Below are 19,617 nucleotides of genomic sequence, written 5' to 3'. Positions count from 1 at the left end.
GGTCTTTTTGAGACAGGGTCTCCCTGTAGCCCCACCTGGCCTGGAACTCCCTATGTAGACCAGGCTGGCCTGGAACTCACAGAGATCCGCCTGCCTCTGCCTCCCAAGTGCTGGGATTAAAGGCATGAGCCACCAAACCCGGCTCATTGCTGATCAGATCTTAAAAGGCCAACTCATCCCCTCCCTCCACTTTATTTTCCAGTGGACAATTACTGCTCATCTGCCACTGTGGGTGAGCAAGTGGTCTCAGAAAGTCCATGGCCTAGTAGAGGACTTTGATCTGACAATACCATTGAGATAAGAGTCAATAGAAGACAGTAGAAACAGGCGCATAGGCTTTGAAACCATGCCACCTGACTGAATTCATTTTCTAGCTGTGTGTCCTGAGCCCAAGTTGTTTTGCGGCTCCATGCCTCAGTTTCCTCATCCATAAATGGGCATATTCCAGGACACTGGAATCAATGATCAATACAAGCAGAGAACTTACTAAGTATTCAAAACACACTGGCTGTTATTATATGTACAATAATAGATAATTGTACAAGGTACAGGGATTGATCTGGCAGTGCTGAGGTTGGCTAGGCATTTTTTTAGATAGGGGAAACTGAGTCCCAGAGAAGTAGAGTGACTTGTCCTGGGACAGATAGCACAATCAGGATTAGAACTCAAGTTTATAGTGTCATTGTAAAACTTTAGGGGGTATCATTCCTTTATTCTATAAAGCGAATGGTCTCCTGAGAGAATTGCGATATGATGGCCCTTCTTCCCACCAGCCTCACCCATCTTTGGACAAGGAGATGAAGATAAAGCTGGCTGAGGTGGGAGGCCATGGCTCCTGCCAGCCAGAGGCATAGCCAGGTTCTTACTCTCCTAAGCACAGGGGACTAGGAGAGCTCATTTGCATGAATCTACCATCCTTGACTGTCTTCCTCATGCGTCCCATGGCCTGGCAAGACCAATGTCCTCCAAGGTCTTTTTGTGATTGTCTTAACTATCAGGTTAACACAGTATCTTTAAATATATATATATATTAAAATCCTCTTTGGGGGAATGTACCTGAGATTTCTACCTCCCCAGACCCCCTACTATGTCCCCTAGCTTCTTTGCTGCTGTTGCCCCCCACCCATATTTACTGGTCTTTCTTCTTGGAGGGGCAGGTGGAAGGCACCCAGTTGCCAGAAACACATCTGAGACGGGAATTAGCTGCTCTCTGGGTCAGCAGGGTTTGCACATGGCTCTTGCCTGGGACAGAAATAGCCTCCTCAGGCAAAAGGGGGAGGGGTGAAGGAGGGCAGTCACACTCCCTGGGGGCTCTGTGGGGTGGGATACCCATGCCCTAGTCACTTCCCCTTCTTTACAATAACCCAGAGGAAGTGACCAAGTGGCATGGATACTGGTGGCATGGGTCCCCATGAACCCTGGCAGGGTGCCCTGGTGCCCTCTGGCAAACACCTGTCCCTCTCAGGCCTGGAAGGGGGAGGGTTGAGGGGGGTGAAAGGGGACAGTGCCCGAGGAGTCGCACACGCTGTTGCACACTGTCTCCCTGGGCTGCTGCAAGCCCTCTGAGCAAATTGGAAGAGTTACAGAGTTGGACTGGAAAAGAGAATCAGTAGTGTGCATGCCTGTATGAGTGCCTCTGTGTGTGTGTGTGTGTGTGTGTGTGTGTGTGTGTGTGTGAGAGAGAGAGAGAGAGAGAGAGAGAGAGAGAGAGAGAGAGAGGTGTCAGGGGTGACAGTACAAAAAGGCAATGTGGTACCATGGCTGCAGATTCCTAGCTTCAAATCCTATAGCCCTCAGTCTTTGCTTCCTGATCTCTGAAACAGACAAACCCATGCACCCCACCTAGGGTGGAGTCAAGGACTGAATGAGTGAACTTGAGGACCGTGCACAGCACTTGGCAGACGCTGACAAGCATCAGTCTCTACGGATCGGCATCGAGGAGTCTGAGATCACCATGACTCTTACTGGAGTTATGGGTACTGGAGACTCAGGCTCCAGTCCCAGCTCTCAAGCTGGGTAGCTCAGGACAATGCCTCCCTCACATGTGAAGACAGCATTCCCTGCCTGCCTCACAGGGCTGTTGGGGGGAGAATTACAGTCAAGAATTACATACAGGAAGTCCTGCGCACACGGACTGGCATGTGGCTAGAGCACTAGGCCAATGACTGGTGCTTACCCCCCCTGCCAGGGATGGCTACAAACCTTTTTACAATTATTAACACAAAACTAACTGTCTGTAACATCTGACCTCCCACAGACTCACAGGCTAAGTAAGCGCTGAGGTCTGCATCATGTAACCCTCATGATCGAAACCACTGGCAGCTCCATTTTCCAAATGGGAAAACCAAGGTCCAAGGAGGCTAAAATTCTTGCTAAGCATGTGCTGGCGAGATGACTCAGAGGATGAAAGTGCTTTCTGTGCAAGTTTAACAATCTGAGTTCAGTTCCCAGATGGCATAGTGGAAGGAGAGAATCAACTCCTGAAAGTTGTCCTTTGATCTCAAAATGGGTGCACAGAACACACATGCCTTTTCTTTCTTTTTATTTATTTCTTCCTTCCTTTCCTCCTTTCTTTCCATCCTTCTCTTTTTCTTTCTCTCTCTGTCTTTCACACACATAATAAAATAAAATTGTGAAAAAAAAAAAAAAAAGCTGGGCATGGTGGTGCATGCTTATAATCTCAGTACTCGAGAACCTGAGGCAGATGGTCTCACTATGTAGTCCTGGCTGGCCTTGAACTCAGAGATGGCAGAAGGACCTTGAGTTCAAATCATGGCAACATAGCAAGACACTGTCTCAAAAAAACAAAAACAAGAAACAAAAATCTTGCTCACAGTTTCTCAGTCAGTAAATGGCAAAACTGTGGTGTGGTATGATCTTGACTGTCCACATACAGAGACAGAAGATGAACCACTATGTAGTCCTGGCTGGCCTTGAACTCAGAGATGGCAGAAGGACCTTGAGTTCAAATCATGGCAACATAGCAAGACACTGTCTCAAAAAAACAAAAACAAGAAACAAAAATCTTGCTCACAGTTTCTCAGTCAGTAAATGGCAAAACTGTGGTGTGGTATGATCTTGACTGTCCACATACAGAGACAGAAGATGAACCCCACTTTTGCAGATTCTTTTTTTTTTTTTTTTTTTTTTTTTTTTTTTTTACAGGGCTCCTTGAAAAAAAAGAGGACGATAAATCTTTGTAGGCCAGGCTGGCCTTGAACTCACAGAGATCTGCCTGCCTCAGCCTCCAGAGAACTGGGATTAAAGGCGTGTGCCACCATGCCCAGTTTGCAGACTCTTTTTTTTAAAAAAATATTTTTATTTATTATTTTTATTTTATGTGTATGCATGTATTGCCTGTGTGTAGGTAAGTGCACCCGTGTCGGGCAGTGCCTGCTGAGGACAGAGGAAGCTGTCAGATCCCCTGGGACTAGAGTTATGGACAGTTGTTAGCTGCCATGTGGGTGTTAGGATTCAAACCCAGGTCTTCTGCAAGAACAACCAGTGTTCTTAACCACTGAGCCATCTCTCCAGCCCCCTCCTGCAGACTCTTTTAGCCACCCCAGACCCTAAAACTTATATGCACAAACATCTACTTCAAGCTGGTATCCCCCTGCTCCCAAATCCTGCTCCAAAGTTTGGCCCAGGGACCATCCCATTTCTCCCCACTTCCTCAGATGCCCCCTCCCAGGGACCATAGGCCCCGGTTCTCTTCTGTAGCTCTACTGTGGTCTCCTCTTCCAGCTAAGGTGACCCCCTCCCCCCATCCGCTTCTGCCCCCAGCTGGAGCTCAGCGATATCTGAGAAGCGCTGACCTAGCAGCCCAAGGATTCCTCCAGTCTTTGTGGAACGTGGGGACGTGCCTGTGTCTCCCACCCCCTGTTGCCCAGGGCAAGTGCTGGCCAGCACAGGAGGCAGCTGGGCACAGCACTAAGGAGCCCTGACAGGAGTGACCCCAACACCACCCCAAGAAGGGGAGGAGTCGAACAGGCCCTAGCCACAGAAATACTGGCCAGCTGGACCATGGGCCTTGCCCCTGTCCTCCCTACATCTCTCCCAGTGCACAGCCCCACACACCAAACTCTGGCCCACAATGGGGCAAGACAGAATGGGTTCACACCATCTCTGGATTGTTCCCAAACTGGACTGATTATTTTTCCCAGAACCTGGGTTCAGAGGCTGGGAATAGAGAGTAGGAAACTGGGAGGCGGCTTTGGTGGGGCCCTGGTCCTACCCCATGCTTCATCTTTCTGCATGCTAGTGAGGTTAACATTCTCAGTAATCCATTATTTATCTTCTGTGTGATAGATAGCAGCCTGATTGGAGAGCCAGCACTGGTTCAAGGTCACACAGAGAGTGCAATGATGAGGGAGCTAGATTGCAAGTCTGTCTGATACAGGTCTGTCTGATATAGCCTACTAGGTTGAGAAGATGGTTCAGTCAGTAAAGTGCTTACTGCACAAGCATGAGCATCTGAGTTCAGATCTCCAGCACCCATGTAAAACAAAAAGCCAGTGTGGTTCTATAACCCTAGCTCTGGGGACACAGAGATGGGTAGATCCCCAGAGCTGGCTGCCCAGCCAGTCTACCCGGTCAATGAATACTGGATTCTATGAGAGACCCTGTCTCAAAAGACAGGTGGTGAATAATCAAGGAAAACATCTTACATGGACCTATGTCCTCCACATACCTGCACACATGTGTCTGCGCACGTGTCTACACACACCCCTACATACAAAATCAGATACATTAAACACATAAATATGATGGATGGCTCCTAAGGGACAATACCTGAGGCTGATCTCTGGTCTTCATATGTACATATATGCACCTGCACACACAGACACACACCACACACACACATTCGAATATAGTCTACAAGCTTGGCATGGTGGACATCTGTAATCACAGCACTTGGGAACCTGAGGCAAGAGGATTGCTGGGAATTCCAGGCCAGCCTGGACTAGAAATAGTAATAGTGAGTTTCAGGCCAGTCTGTGTTACAGAATAAGCCCATGTTAAAAACAAAAAAAAACAACCAACCAAACAAACAAAAAAACATAAAAACACACTAACACAAATGAATGACAAACAAAAAGACGGCCTCGGAACCAGCAGCGTTCCTTGGAGCTCGTCTCAAACAGATTCCCAAGCTGCATTCTAGAGCTGCCCCATCAGATTCTCTGGTGGTGGGACCCAGAGTCTGTTTTAAAAACTTTTACTGATTATTAAGCATTACATTTTGAGCCTCAAAATGTTATATGACTGGGTGAAGTCATATAACATTACCATTTCAGGGAGTGGGGCCCTGAAGATAGAAATTTGTTTGTGTTTGTTGTTGGGTTTTTTTTTTTTTTCTTTTTTTGGTTTTTTTTGAGACAGGGTCTCCCTGTAGCCCCGGCAGTCCTGGATTCACCACGGAGACCAGGCTGGCCTCGAACTCACAGAGATCGCCAGCTTTTGCCTCCTGAGTGCTGGGATTAAAGGCGTGGGACACCACGCCCGGCTGTTGTTTTTTCAAGACAGAGTCTCACTATGTAGCTCTAGCTGGCCTGGAACTTGCTACATAAATCAGGCTGGCCTGGAACAGAGATTCTCTTGCCTCTGCCTCCTGAGTACTGAGATTAAAGCCATGTGCCACCACACCCAGCTGTTGGCATTTTGAGATGGGGTTTTGCTATGGAGTCCAGGCTTTCTTCAAATTCATGGAGATCCTCTTGTTTAGCTTCCTGAACATTGGGATTACAGGCCTGTACCACCGTGTATGTCTAGCTCTAGAGATCTAAACACCAGCAATTTCGTTTAGCTCTACCTAACAGGAACAAGGCCTGCTTTTGACAGCTAAAGAGGAAGTGGAGGAAGTGTACATGCCTCATGCATTTCCTGGGCCACAGTGGGGAAGCTCCCCAGGTAGCTTCACTTACCACCAAGTTGCCGATGACCATGACCATGAGAAAGACAGTGAGGCACATGGCCTGGCCAGCCACCTCCATGCAGTCCCACATGGTCTCGATCCACTCCCCACAGAGGATGCGGAAGATGATGAGGAAGGAGTGGAAGAAATCGTGCATGTGCCAGCGGGGCAGGGTGCAGTCCAAGGCAATCTTGCATACACATTCCTTGTAGCTCTTGCCAAATAGCTGCATGCCCACCACAGCGAAGATGAAGACGATGATGGCCAGCACCAGTGTCAAGTTGCCCAGTGCTCCCACTGAATTGCCAATGATCTTAATGAGCATGTTGAGGGTAGGCCATGACTTGGCCAGCTTGAAGACACGCAGCTGCCAGGCAGGGAGAATAAAAGGGTGAATGAGGCCTGTGGACCACCAGCCAACCCCAGGGAGCCCCAGGAGAAAGAGTAATGAGTGATGAGGTGTCAGTGTGCCTCTGATAAATGGAGATGCTTGTGCCCTACCACATCCTGCTCTCCATGTTAAAAAGAAAAAAAGTTCTTATTGATTGAGGATACATACAGACTAAAGCATTTACAAGTGAAATTATATATCTGAATTTCCTTTAACATACTCCCCAAACAGAAACTGCTGGGATAGATGAAATAAAAACTGCAGAATGTAGAGCTAGAGGGATGGCTCAGCAGTTAAAAGCACTTGCTGCTGCTTCAGAGGACCTGAGTTTGGTTCCCAGTGCCCATATTGGACCACCCACAACTGCCTGTAACTCTAGTTTCAGGGGACCTGACAACCTCTTCTGGCCTCCACAAACACCCAGTGGCATGAGGCATACAGATACACATACATACATTTAAAAAATAATTGCAGAATACTGGTGGTTGTTGGAGGTCCTGGGGCTATTGTTTTGGTCCCCACCACAGTCTGTGTGATAAGGAGAGAGGGCTCTCTCTCTCTCTCAGTTTACAAGTAAATGCTGTAAGAGGCCACATGGCAGGCACAGGGCAGGTGGGTCCTCATTTTTAGCCTTTTGGTCCCTTAGGGTGTCTCCTCCCATTCTCAGCCCCTGGGCCTCATGTACCAGACGGAAGGAGCGGAGCACTGACAGCCCTTGCACGTTGGCCAGGCCCAGTTCCACCAGGCTGAGGGTGACAATGAAACTGTCGAAGATGTTCCAGCCCTGCTGGAAATACTCGTAGGGGTCCATGGCGATCAGCTTCAGCACCATCTCTGCTGTGAAGATGCCTGTGAAGACCTAGGGTTGGGGATAGAGTCCCTGTCACTGAACCTCAAGGAGACTCCCCTCTCCCACCTCCTGGTAGAAGCTTTGGGGATTGAGGGATAGGGGTTCAGGGCACTGAAAGGGGCAGGAAGTACTATCCATGGTCCATGTATGTGTAGTCTGAATAACAGGTGCAAAGATCATGTCATAGGTATAGGTGGGTACAACACAGGCCCATTTCCATCCATTTCTGATCTTGTGACCATGGACAAGTCACTAACTTCTTGGGTCTTCAACCTAGTAGTCAACATTCATGGGGTGCTATCTGGTTTACACTATGACTTCACTGGCATGCTGTTCTCTATGAAGCTGGAGGGATTATCACACTCATTCCACAGATGATAGATCGAGGCTGAGAGAGATGCACACCCAGCCTCACAGTCATGCCATCCAGTTCCTAGGGTACTTAGTTCAAGCTTCCCCCGTGCTGTGAGTCTCTCTGCTGGGTCTAGACCCAGGATCTAGCAAGCTTTGTCTTTTGTTTTTAAAACAGGATTTCATGTAACCTAGACTGGTCTTGAACTTACTATGTAGCCAAGGACTTTGAACTTCTGATCTTCTTTCCTCTACCTTCCAAATGCTGGGATTTCAAGTATATATTCTACCATACCCAGTTTTATTTAGTTCTGGGATTGGAACCCAGGGATTCATGCATGCTAGGCAAACACACTAGCCACATCCTAAACCCAGCTAGCAAGCTTTAGTGGATTCAAGGTCTAGGGTAGGGACGGAAAGTGGCAAAATCAACAAGAAGGCCAGAGCTGCCTCTTCAACCTCAGAACAGATACCTGGATCTGGGCCCCTCCTACCAGGCACCAGCTGCCCTGGGTCCAACCTGCCTGGCCATATGTTGGGCCTTTCCCAGAGGCTGTCCTTGACCATAGCAGATGCCCAGAAAAATGCATAGTGTGGGCACAGGCTGGGCAAGCAAGTAGGCCCTGCCCATCACACACACCTTGGCAGCTGTGCTATGAGTCTGCAGCATGTCCCTGCCCCCACTTGCCCAGACTAGTCATGGCTGTCTTGGGCATCTTCACAGGATAGACATGCTTGCCTTGAAGAACGGAGAGTCCAGGAGCTTCTATCTCATGCCACCCACCCAGTGTTGGCCCTGCTGAAGCCTCCCTCACATCTTGCATATCTCTCGCCCCTCCCTGGGGGGTGAAGAGAGTTCCTTGTCCATTTTCCATGACTAGCTGGGTGGGGTTGGAACTGTAAAGGGGTTTGAAAGGACCCGGCAGGGTGGGGCAGGGCTGGAGGAGGCGGCTTTTCCCTTTGTCAGGCTCTACTGGGGCTGGCAACGAGGTGCTAATGCTCCTAATGGGCAGGGATAAGCGGGAGGATCAGTGCATGTCAACAATAGCTGAGCAGCAAAGGGCTAGGGAGACAGCAGTTCGGTGAGGCTGGAGAAATGGGGGTTCCTAGGGTGAGTGGGGGTCCTTTGTACCTCGATGTCTCTGGCTATATGCTCCCACTCCCAGGTCCCTTAGTCCCTTTCAGGTTCATGACAGTCTATGAAAGTTGAGAATCTTGGTTTTTTGTGTTTTGGTCTTTTTGAGACAGAGTCTCCCTATAGCCCCAGGTGGCCTGGAACTCACTATGTGGACCAGGCTGACCTTGAGCTCACAGAGATCCACCTGCCTCGGCCTCCTGAGTGCTGAGAGTAAAGGTGTTTGTCATCAAGACTGGCTGAAAGTTGAGAATCTTGTTATCCAGCCCCACCTCCACACCTCTATTGCCTATTCCCATACTCCTATTCCCTCTAGGAGTCCTGGTCTCCCCCTAACCCCTACTCTCCCTGTTCTCAAATACCCTGAAGCCCAAATGCAATACCCCATATATCACTGCATGTACCTCTCTTAAACAACCCACACCCCTCTATAGCTGGGAAAAACACCAGTTGCCCCCACATGCCCTCATAGTACCCTATATTTCCACACAGCCCAGACAGTCCACTTTCCTGTTCTGCCCCCAGATGATAGTCCTCTCCTTCTATCCCTTCCTTACCAGGTTGCCCACGGAGAGCACATTGTCAAAGTGTTCAGTCATGGGGTAATGCTCCATGGCCATGAAGAGGGTATTGAGCACAATGCAGATGGTGATGCCTAGGTCCACGAAGGGGTCCATGACGATCAGGTGGATGATGTGCTTGAACTTCACCCACGGGGCACAGCAGTTCCATATGAGCACTTTGTGTGCACACTTGTACCACCATGGTGGACATTTCTGGTGGGCCTCTTCCAGCTCTGGAGGTGGGGTTGTAGCAGGTGCCTGATGAGGATTTCTTGCCTTGCTTCTCTTTTTCCACCTAGATCTTTGATCCCCCTTCCAAGTTCCACCCTGTAGCACTCCACATCTCAACACTCCAACCACTAACAAGGCCTTTTCCAAGCTCTCATACCTATCAGGGTGTCCCAGCACTGTAATCTTCCCTATAGACTGCCTCATAGGGTCTCACCTATCAAAGCCCCACCCCTCCTGAATTGTAAAAGCCCACCTTCTCAGAAAGGCCTTCTTCAAACCCTACCCCATGACAGCATGTCAGCATGTCACTTTCAAGACCAGCCCCTTCAAAATCCTGACCATAAGCCCCATCCCTTAAAGCCCGGACCTCTCAGAGCTCAGAGCCTCAAGGCACACTTCTTTGGCAAGCCTTCCCCCAAGGCCATCTTCAGTGTTCTAATTAAAGTCCAGTCTTCTTGCCACACCCCACAGAGCCCCACCCTTAATGAACTGAAACTGAGCTCAAGAGTCTCTGTCAGCCGATTTGCAATTCTAGCAGGGGAGAGAGATGCCCTGGTCTCTGGTTGGGTATCAGACTCTTCAGAGAAAGATGGGCACCCATTTTAGAGGATCAGTTCCAGGTGGTGCTGACCAGCATCTGGGGTCACACCCTCTGTGGGGACCTTCCTCCTACTGCCAGTAACACAGGTCACTCCAGACTGGCCCCAGGCAGAGACACGTTTCCCTCTAGAGTGGTTTTTCTGGACACCCCTATTCTTGCTACCCCAGAGTCATGGGGTTTATGAGATGGAGTTGCTCTTTACCCAGTGTGACCAAAGGGAACGACCTCCCCCTAGACAGCTCTGAGTACTCAGTGGAAGGTTGAGAGACAAACACTGTTAGCACCACCCATTTTGCAGATGAAAGAAAGGGACTAGGACCCCCAGTCCCATCCAGGAATTAAAACATGAACCTCTTTCACAGGCTGTCTCCAGGCTAGTCTGCCCATGCTACTGTAGGTACCCTGAGGCCTGGAGCTTGTGACAAAGGGCAAAAGAAGGGGTGAAAGGCTTCTTGGGCCAGCTCAGCCCAGCATTCCCTGGAGCATTCTTTGGCTGGGCACAGGCACCTGGATGCATAGTACAAGGTCAGGTGAGATGCTGCCCTCTAAGGGTCCCAAAGAGCCACGGACTCTGCTTTTTGCAGAAGGCAAGCTGTCTTGGAGAGGGACTGGGTCTCTTCTCTTAGTCAGAATTTCTTTCTTCTTTCCTCTTCATTTCTCCCTTCTAGATTTCTGTTGCTCCTTTCTCCTTTCCTCCCTCCCTTTCACCTTCCTCTCACCCCATCTGTGTCTGTCTCTTTCCATCCTGTAATCTGTCTGCCCACCCTTCATCTACCCTTCTTTGTTACTGTCTCCTTATTTTCCTGAGACCTTGTCGGGGCACAGGACTTGTGGGGAGCCTGTGATTTTACCTGGGCAACTTAACTGTTGGCCTTTTACCCAGAGGGCACTGAAGCAGCAGGCTTTCTAGTTTCTGGATCATCAGACCTTCCTGGATAGTATTATTAGCCTGTTGCCTTGGCAGCCCCCAGAGCCCTCCTGGAAGCCCCTGGTTTCTGCAATGGCCCGGCCTTGCAACCAGAACTGGGCCAGGTTGAGAAGACTATATTTATTCCAATTTATTTATTCGGTGCCAATATTAAGTTACCGCCCTTCTGAAGTAGAGTTCATCCAGACCCCAACCTGACCCTCAGGAGGTCAAGTGGCCTGGTGGGCAGAGCAGGGAAAGTAGGAGAGGGTGGAGTCTGGGACACTTACCCTCCATAGCATCCGAGATGCCACTGTCTGCACTGCAGCTTGGCCTCGGGGGTCCTTTCTCCCCGGCTGATGTGTCCAGGCTGCCATTACAGTCTTTGCTGTGGGCTGGGTCCCCATCTACCTCCCCATCTTCCAGAGCCTGGACAGCCTTGGCCTGTAGATCAACAAGGATGATGGGTGAGAAGTCTCACTCTGAGCCAGGAGAATGGACTCATTGACTCTCAGGGCCTCACTGAGCCTTTTGGATGGTAAATTTTTTTCTTGATTTATGCTAAACCTAGAGCATGTAGGGAGGGGGTAGCCCTCAATGGTGATGGAGTGACAGGGTAAGAACAAGGTGACCGAGAACCCTTGGCCCTGAAGACCCTCAACTCTAATATACTGATGTACCCTATACTTCATGACCAGTGAGAAAGTGGGCAGTGCTCTGTGCGTCATCTGGGAACCTGCTTCTGCCTCAACATGCACCCAGAAATAAGCACAAAGCTATAGGCTCTTAATCTAGAGGAAACTTCAAGTTTCACTATTCCAGATTCCTTTCCATAGATGGGGAAACTGAGGGAGAGAGCAGAAATATACTCTTTGAGATGGGGTTTTGTTGTATTAGCCCCAGCTGGTCTGGAACTCACTGTGTAGACCAGGCTGGCTTCAAATTCACAGAGATCCACCTGCATCTCCAACCCAAGTACTGGCATTAAAGGTGTGTGCCACCACGTCCAGCTGAGATATATCTTCTTTCTACTGTCTGGATGGTATCCCTTCCATTGATGCCCCTCAACCTAGGGCCTTCTGCTGCTTCTGCTCCACCCTTCCCTCTTGCCCCTCTTCCTCATCCCAGCCTGCCTAGGAGAAGCCAGTGTTCAGGTAGTCCAGACCAATGGTAGAGGGACCCTTGGGTCCTCACTCCCTTACTTCCTGCCTGGGTCCACACCTTTTCTAGCTCTTCCTGGTGTTTTTTGAATTTTTCAAGCATCTGCTGAAACTCTTCCTCTTTCTCCTGGTCCTCAGCTAGGGTGGCCTCATTCTGCTCAGCGTACGCCATGGCCACCACTGCCAAGATCAGATTGATGAGGTAGAAGGAGCCCAGGAAGATGATGACCACGAAGAAGATCATGTAGGTCTTGCCAGCTGCTCGAAGGGTCTGGGCATGGGGAGAGAAGGAAGGAGGGGCCTCATGGCAGCCAGTGGGCTCCTCTACGTACCCACTGCCCAGACAGATAAGTGGAAGAGGGGTCCCTCACAGAGCCTGGAGATTTGAGGGGTCTTTGAGACAAGGTGTGGCCATCCTTAGCAGACTAAGCCACATCCTAGGAAACTTCAAAATATATGTGAGGCACTTAGGTGTTTCTGGTGTTCCGACTCAGAACTTTGAGGAGTCCAGCAAGGCATCTTGAGATGAATCAGGAGAGACAAATAGGAAACATGGGCTTCAGAGTCAGTTTGAATCCTGCCTTTGCCACAGATCCTGGTACCTGGTAATCATTCAACTAACAGTAGACCTATGATTATTAGTGTTATTATTAACTTTGTTAGAAATGCTGCCAAAGAGCAGAAGACACTGTTATTCAAACTCCACCCACCTGCCATACAAGCAGTAGACATTAAGTGCAGGTGTACTTTGGGTATCCAGGGAATTGATCCCTTGGATACTAAAATCTGTAGATGCTCAAATCCCTTATATGAAAGACTGTCTGTAGTATTTGCATCTAACCTAGGAACATCCTCCCTTGTCTTTACATCATATCTAGATTACCTATGATATCTAATGCAATTTAAGTGCTATGAAAACAGTTGCTAGGCTCTTATTTAGTGAATAACCATCTTTTCTCACAGAAGGTCTGCGTATATCCAGAAAAGTTCTTCAGCATAGACATAATTTCCTTCTGGAACATTTCTCTTTCTTTTGTATAGTGTGAGGATTGAATTTATGATCTTGTGCATGGTAGGCAAGTGCTCTACCACTTAGCCAAATCTCTAACTCTTTCTTTCCAATCCGTAGTTGATTGAATCTAGAGGTAAATCCACAGATACAGAGGGTCACCTATAATTGTGCGGCAGAGTTGAGTTTCTCAGCTGTTCTATTGGTTTCTTTGAAGCTTAGAGATTTCTGAGCCTAAGACTATATCAGGGCCAGACCCCCAGATCATAAAGCAAAGGTAGAGAAAGGAAAAAGACTATGGTTTAGCTCTGGCCAGATACCTCTAAGAGCCCATAGCAGGACTCAACAAGATGGTGCAGTGGGGGACCTGGTCATCATGGAATAAGCCCTGTGAGTCCCTTAGGAGCCGTGGGAATGGAGGGGTGTATCTTTGGGGCTAAAGGGCAGAGTGGGGTCAGCTGTACCAGTTGGAAGAGGTTTTCCCAATAGTCCTGGGTCATGAGACGGAAGAGAGCCAGAAAGGCCCAACTGAAGGTGTCATAGCTGGTGTAGCCATAGTTGGGGTTCCTCCCAGTCTTGATACACTCGTAACCCTCAGGACAGTGCCTAGGGGTAGGAAGTGGGGGCTATCTTTAGGGAGAGAGGAGAGCTCCAGCTGAGGACAGATGCAGGACTCCAAGGGGGGAAATACCCCATAGTTCTGCATATGTTCTCCAAACATGAAAGTCTCCCAGTCATGCCTGTAGGGTGTTTCCATATACACCCAACGACCCCAGATCTTTGTCCCTAATGAGCCCCCATTTCCCAGGATCTCTGAGGCATCCCCCCAATGCATCACTCACCCGGCATCACTGCTGTTTCCACAGAGCAAAGCATCATTGGCACCCTCTAAGAAATAGAAGTTTCCTTTGGGAATAAGAGGCCACAAAGAAGACATGTCACCCAGTGTGAATGCACTGTGAACACAAGCATGCATTGTACACCCATGGACAGATCTGTGTCCCCAAAGATACCACATGAATATTTCCTGGGGGCCTCTCCCCTCCTTTAAGAACAGTTACAAGCTCCATGGTCTCCAGTGGGTACAAGGGCTTCAGCTCCAAGACATATCAGCTTGGAATCTTAGTACGGTTATGAAGTTATGAGTCAGCAGGGGCCCAAGAAGAGTCAAAGGGAGCATGTCTGTGTGTGCATGGGGCTATCACGTACCTGCTCAGGACCCTTAACTGTGGGCCTAGTGAGGGCTAGAATCTAAGAACCACAGTGAAAGAGGGGTACCAGTCCGATAAGTAGACACCATGTGAACGAATAGTGGTTGTGTGCGAATGTGTGTACGTTTTGTGTGTGCCCAGGAAGGACAGTGTATGAACAGAATGTGCCTGGTGGCAGTTCTGAGAGGGAGGGAGCACAGTGTAGGGAAGGAGAACAGGGTGTCCAAGGTAGGCAGTAAGGATGATGGACTGTCACTTTGTATACCTAGAGCCTCAAGATTTTGTGTGTGTGTGTGTGTCTGTGTCTGTGTCTGTGTCTGTGTCTGTGTAATCTTGGGTGTTATCCCTTGGGATCACTGTCTACCTTGGTTTTTTGAGTCTCTCATTGGGACCCTGGGGCTCACCAATTAGACAGGGCTGGTTAGCTAGCTGACCAGTGAGCCCCTGGGATCTGCCTGTTTCCACTATCCCAGTGCTGGAATTATAGGCAGGTACCACCATGCCTGCCTTTTTACATGGATTCTGAGGATTGAACTGGGGTCTTCAATCTTGTACAGCAAGTACTTTATGGACTGAGCTATCTCCTCAGCCCCAACAGCCTCAGGAATTTTAAAGCAATGTGTCATTGTCACAGTAACCTTTTGAGGGAGGTTTTGTCATCTCAGTTTAATAGAAGAGGATTCTAAGGGTCATGACTGAGCAACGTGCTGAAGGCTACCTGGACTGGTTTGTGATGGATTTAAACTGTGTCTTCACCAAAGAGAAGCAACTGAGGAAGGGACTGCTCAAGGGTGGGCTTCCCCTAACCCACCCACCTTCCTTCTCACCTTCGTCATTGATGTAGGCATCCCAGTCAAATGTATAGTTGCTGGCCCAGCTCTCCTGGCTGTTCCAAGTGTCATTGCCATACCACGTGTCGTTGCTGTGCCACGTGTCATTACCAGACCATGTGTCATTGCCGTACCATGTGGTGTTCGTGTCATTGAAGGGTGGAGGCCAGCGTACACACTTCTGCCTCAGGTTTCCCATGAAGAGCTGTAGCCCCACCAGGGCGAAGACACTCAGGCAGAAGACGGTGAGGATCATCACATCTGAAAGCTTTTTCACTGACTGGATCAGGGCCCCCACAATTGTCTTCAGCCCTGGCCATGGAGAAGGTAAGAATATCAACAGGGGTGGGTAGGATAGTAAGGACCTCCAGACTGACCCCCTTCCCACGCCTCAGTCAATTCCCTCTCCAAGGCTGGACTCACTCTTCGCTACTTCTCCCTGAAGGCTCCCCATGTTAACCCCACCCTGGAGTGCTTCCTCACTGTGGAGCTTGGCTTTGCATGGGGAGAATGACCTGTAAGATTCAATGCATTGCTGCAGAACTACATAAAGGCATACAGAGAAATTTAGTAAATGTCACTAGGTTAGCAGACCAACGTGTGTTCTCCAGACCACTCAGTTCTTAAGCTGTGCCCTTAAAAAAAGGAGAGCCGCCGGGCGTGGTGGTGCACGCCTTTAATCCCAGCACTCGGGAGGCAGAGGCAGGCAGATCTCTGTGAGTTCAAGGCCAGCCTGGTCTACATAGTGAGTTCCAGGACAGTTGGGGCTACAGGGAGACCCTGTCTCAAAAAGACAAAAAAAGAGGAAAAAAAAGAGCCATAGTGTTTGAAAAGGGCGATGCCCTATTATTTTTAGAGAAGCATTGTTCAGTGAACTGTTTAATTTCTCCTCATACTTTGCAGTGCTGGAGTTTGAACTCAAGCCTCACAAATACAAGGCAAGCAATCAACTACTGAGCCACACCTCCAGCTCTTCTGGTTTGTGTGTGTGTGTGTGTGTGTGTATATATATGTATGTATGTTTGTGCATGTATTACATATTTTTTGAGACAGAGTGTATGTAGCCCAGGCTGGCCTCAAATTTAGTATCCTTTGCCTCCCTGTTGCTAGGATTACAGGTATGGGCCTCCATACTGGGCTTTTCTGCATGTTTTTTTGAGTAGCTGAATGGACCATTTTCTGTGAACCTCATTATTTCTTTTAAAAAAATTATTTCATTTATGTGTGTGTATGTGTTTGTGTGTGTGTGTCAGTGTGTATTTATGTGCAGGTGCATGGAGGTGATTGCGGAGGTCAGAAGAGGGTGTCACATTCCCTGGAGCTGGAGTTACAGACAGTTGTGAGCTGCCTGATGTGGGTGCTAGGAACTGAACTCCAGTTCTCATGATTATGCAGCAAGGGCTCTTAGCCACTGAGCAATCTCTCCAGTCCCTGGTTCTTCTTGATACATGACTTTGGGATTGCCCTTCTTTATTTTGGGGTGAGGATAATATGTTCCTCACTGAGCACTGAGCTCTGGGGCTTTCTTCCCTCCTTGGAATCTCTCTCAGGAGGAATGCTTTGCTTGTCTGATCTCCTTGCATCTCTTTTAGGTGTAGTTCTTAGTTTGACAAACATCCCATGGGCCAGTTGCTGTGCTAAACACCTTATAGACAATGAAGAGTTAGTCATCATAGCACTCCAATGTGTCCAGTAAGGAAACTGAGGCATAGCCAGATTAAGTCACTTGCCTAAGGTCAGTGGCAGAGGGAAGACTTGAACCCAGGCTCTCTGGCTGCAGAGTCTGTGCTTATTCACCTTGATATTCTGTCTCTCAAATGCCCAGCCTCCCACCGTGGGCCCTTTCTGCTCAATGGCCACATGGACCTCTGTGTGTCCAGGCTATGGTATGTGTCCTACACAAATGTATGCCCAAGAATGTTGTAAATCTAGATTAGGTTCCAAGAACGTGGGTATAGAGTTCTAGGCCTGGGCATGGAGAGGGTTCCTGTTGGCCTAGGCAAAGGGTCCCCACACCTCCCAATACCTGGGATGACTGTGATGGTTTTCAGGGCCCGCAGCACACGGAAGGTCCTCAGGGCTGAGATATTTCCCAAGTCCACAAACTCTGTCACGTACCTGAGTGAGAAGTTGAGGTGTGAGAGAGAGATTGGGTGGGAGATGGGGTAGTATTCAGGTTTCTCTGCATCCGGAATGAGTATTCCCAAGAAATCCTTGTAATTGAGGCTACCACAGGGAGTGAAGAGAGGTTAGACACCCCCAAAGTTCCTACCAGAGCCCAGGTTGGGAAGGTATAGTGCTGGGCTTTGCTGCTAGACAGTAGAAGGGTAAAGATAGCCCAGCTCACCCACTGGGCAAAGGCTATGGGGTTGTACAGTCAGGTTGCCTCCTGAGTTACACAGAGTATGGGGAAGACACATCAGCAGAGCCTCTGAGTGGGCCCCTGGCAATGCCCTAGATGGTCTGCACAACTGATCAATGGTCCTGCCCCCCAACTCTCCTGTTGGCTTTCTGTTTGAGGCTTGACCTCCTTGTTCACCCATCCCAGTCTCAGGACACCCCCAGGTTCTTGCTCACGCCATTGTGATGACACTGAAGTCCAGCCAGTTCCAGGGGTCCCGGAGGAATGTGAAGTCGTCGATGCAGAAGCCTCGGGCCAGCATCTTGATGAGGGACTCAAAGGTATAAATCCCTGTGAAGGTGTACCTAGCAAGGAGAGGGCCATACAGGGCCAAGCATAGTGTGTGTGTGTGTGTGTGTGTGTGTGTGTGTGTGTGTGTGTGTGCGCGCGCGTGTGTGCGCTTGTGTAGTACCTTGCAAGAGGAGGGCCACCAAGATGAACTGTCACCCAGGGGCTAAGTATATTGGTAAGGGTGATAGCATGGATCCCAACCCAAAGGCAGGGGGCTTAAGATGTTAAGTGTCACAGGGACAGTGTGTCTCCCCTGAAAGACAAGAGCAGTGTCACTCTGAGCATCCTCAGAGGGGCAGACATCCGGGACAGGGGAGCTCAGGGAGGGGACTTACTCCACGTCCTTAGACCAAGAAGGTGGGTTGCTCATGGTCATGAACACACAGTTGGTTAAGATGGTGATCATGATGAACATGCTGAACAGCGTGGAAGTGGGTTAAGGAAAGCAAGGGAGCAGCTGGGAAGAGGAGGGGACAGAGATGCTCCTGGCCCAGAGTACCCCATTCTGCCCACCCCTAACCTCCCCGCCTCTTCTAATTGAGCAGGATATGCGTGGATGAGCACCTTGATGGCCACACGCCTGACGATGCTGAAGGGGCTCAGCATGTATAGGGCAGGTGTGGCAGAGAAGCGGAAGATGGCCTTGCCCTTGTTGAGCACGATGAAGGTCTGAAACGGAGAGGGCCCATGAGGTCGAGGCACAGACAGACAGACACACAGTAGACACAGATAGAGGGAGCCCCACCCCACCCCCACCCCCATGCCCAGACCTTCTTGTCATTGTAGTAAGGATCCAGGTCCTCCAGAGGGATGCCAATGACCTCTGGTGGGGGATCCCCATAGATGAGTGGCAAGCTCTTGCCAGCTTCAAGGTCACTGCGTGGCTTCCGCTCAGTCTCCTCGATTTCCATCTGCTTGTTCCGCTGCAGCCTGGCCTCCTCCTCCACTGCCCGCTGCTCTATGGCTGCCAGAGACTCTGGAGTGAAGGGGCGCAGGCAGTGGGGGCCCAGGGGCACCAGGGTGGGCAGAGATGAGCTGGCCATCCTTGCATTCTGGGTTCAGGGGCCAGGAGGGTGGCAGGCAGCCGGGCAGCTGCAGCCCGCAGTCCTGGGATGCTGGCTGGCCACTGATGCCCTGGGCCTGCTGTCTACTCCTCACTTCCTGCCTGTCCAGGGGCTGGGCCAGGGAGGTGGGTATACAGGTCTCGTTGGGGCTATGAGATGTTCCTGCAAGGCCTGCGTGCTGCTGCTGCACAGGTGCTGGGCACAGAGCATCCCCCACCCCAGGCCCTGAGGTGCACTCTCCCCAGTAGTAGGATGCGCCACCTTCAGGACTGACACCAAACCAACCAGATCTTCTTCAGCCTTGGCGACTTGTGGCCAATACCCCAATACCCTGAGCTGCCTCCTGTGCTCAAACTTCAGGAACTGTGTGGCTGCAGCGGCGGGGAGGGTGGGGGGGCAGGGAAGGGAGGGAGAGAGAGAGAGAGAGAGAGAGAGAGAGAGAATTACTGGCTATATCCATGTGACCTCTAGATAAGCTAAGATGAGGGTCTGGTAGGATTAGCCTAAAGCTGCACTAGAAAATGAATTTCATCTTGGAGATCACATGGATTGGCTGATACTGGCTAGCTGGAAATAGAGGTGGAGACCATTGAGGTTTTAGCTAGACTCAGTGCAAAAAAATAGCTGTGTGATTGGTGATGTCTGCCAGGGGCAAACTCAGAAGAATGTGGGCTCTCTGTATTTGCTGTTCTTTTTTCTTTTTCTTTT

General features: G+C 49.7%; 1 protein-coding gene across 1 annotated transcript in view; it reads right to left on the bottom strand.

The window, feature by feature from the left end:
- The window catches only part of Scn4a (sodium voltage-gated channel alpha subunit 4), a 32,401-nt gene extending 13,437 nt beyond the window's left edge, over nucleotides 1-18,964 (bottom strand). Inside the window, exons 1-13 of the mRNA XM_008846580.1 lie at nucleotides 18,616-18,964; nucleotides 18,396-18,514; nucleotides 18,181-18,270; nucleotides 17,731-17,859; nucleotides 17,180-17,271; nucleotides 15,151-15,465; nucleotides 13,955-14,018; nucleotides 13,577-13,718; nucleotides 12,165-12,374; nucleotides 11,234-11,387; nucleotides 9,199-9,437; nucleotides 6,991-7,164; nucleotides 5,925-6,281 (exon numbers count right to left, since the gene is read on the bottom strand). Coding sequence (XP_008844802.1) covers nucleotides 5,925-6,281; nucleotides 6,991-7,164; nucleotides 9,199-9,437; nucleotides 11,234-11,387; nucleotides 12,165-12,374; nucleotides 13,577-13,718; nucleotides 13,955-14,018; nucleotides 15,151-15,465; nucleotides 17,180-17,271; nucleotides 17,731-17,859; nucleotides 18,181-18,270; nucleotides 18,396-18,514; nucleotides 18,616-18,888 — 2,358 coding nt within the window. The 5' untranslated portion in view covers nucleotides 18,889-18,964. The remainder of the gene's footprint in view (nucleotides 1-5,924; nucleotides 6,282-6,990; nucleotides 7,165-9,198; nucleotides 9,438-11,233; nucleotides 11,388-12,164; nucleotides 12,375-13,576; nucleotides 13,719-13,954; nucleotides 14,019-15,150; nucleotides 15,466-17,179; nucleotides 17,272-17,730; nucleotides 17,860-18,180; nucleotides 18,271-18,395; nucleotides 18,515-18,615) is intronic.
- Between the last annotated feature and the right edge of the window lie 653 nt (nucleotides 18,965-19,617).

Source organism: Nannospalax galili, unplaced genomic scaffold (assembly GCF_000622305.1).
Source record: "Nannospalax galili isolate Female #2095 unplaced genomic scaffold, S.galili_v1.0 scaffold1023, whole genome shotgun sequence".
NCBI classification, from domain to species: Eukaryota; Metazoa; Chordata; class Mammalia; order Rodentia; family Spalacidae; genus Nannospalax; species Nannospalax galili.
This window is presented reverse-complemented; position numbering and strand designations above follow the sequence as displayed.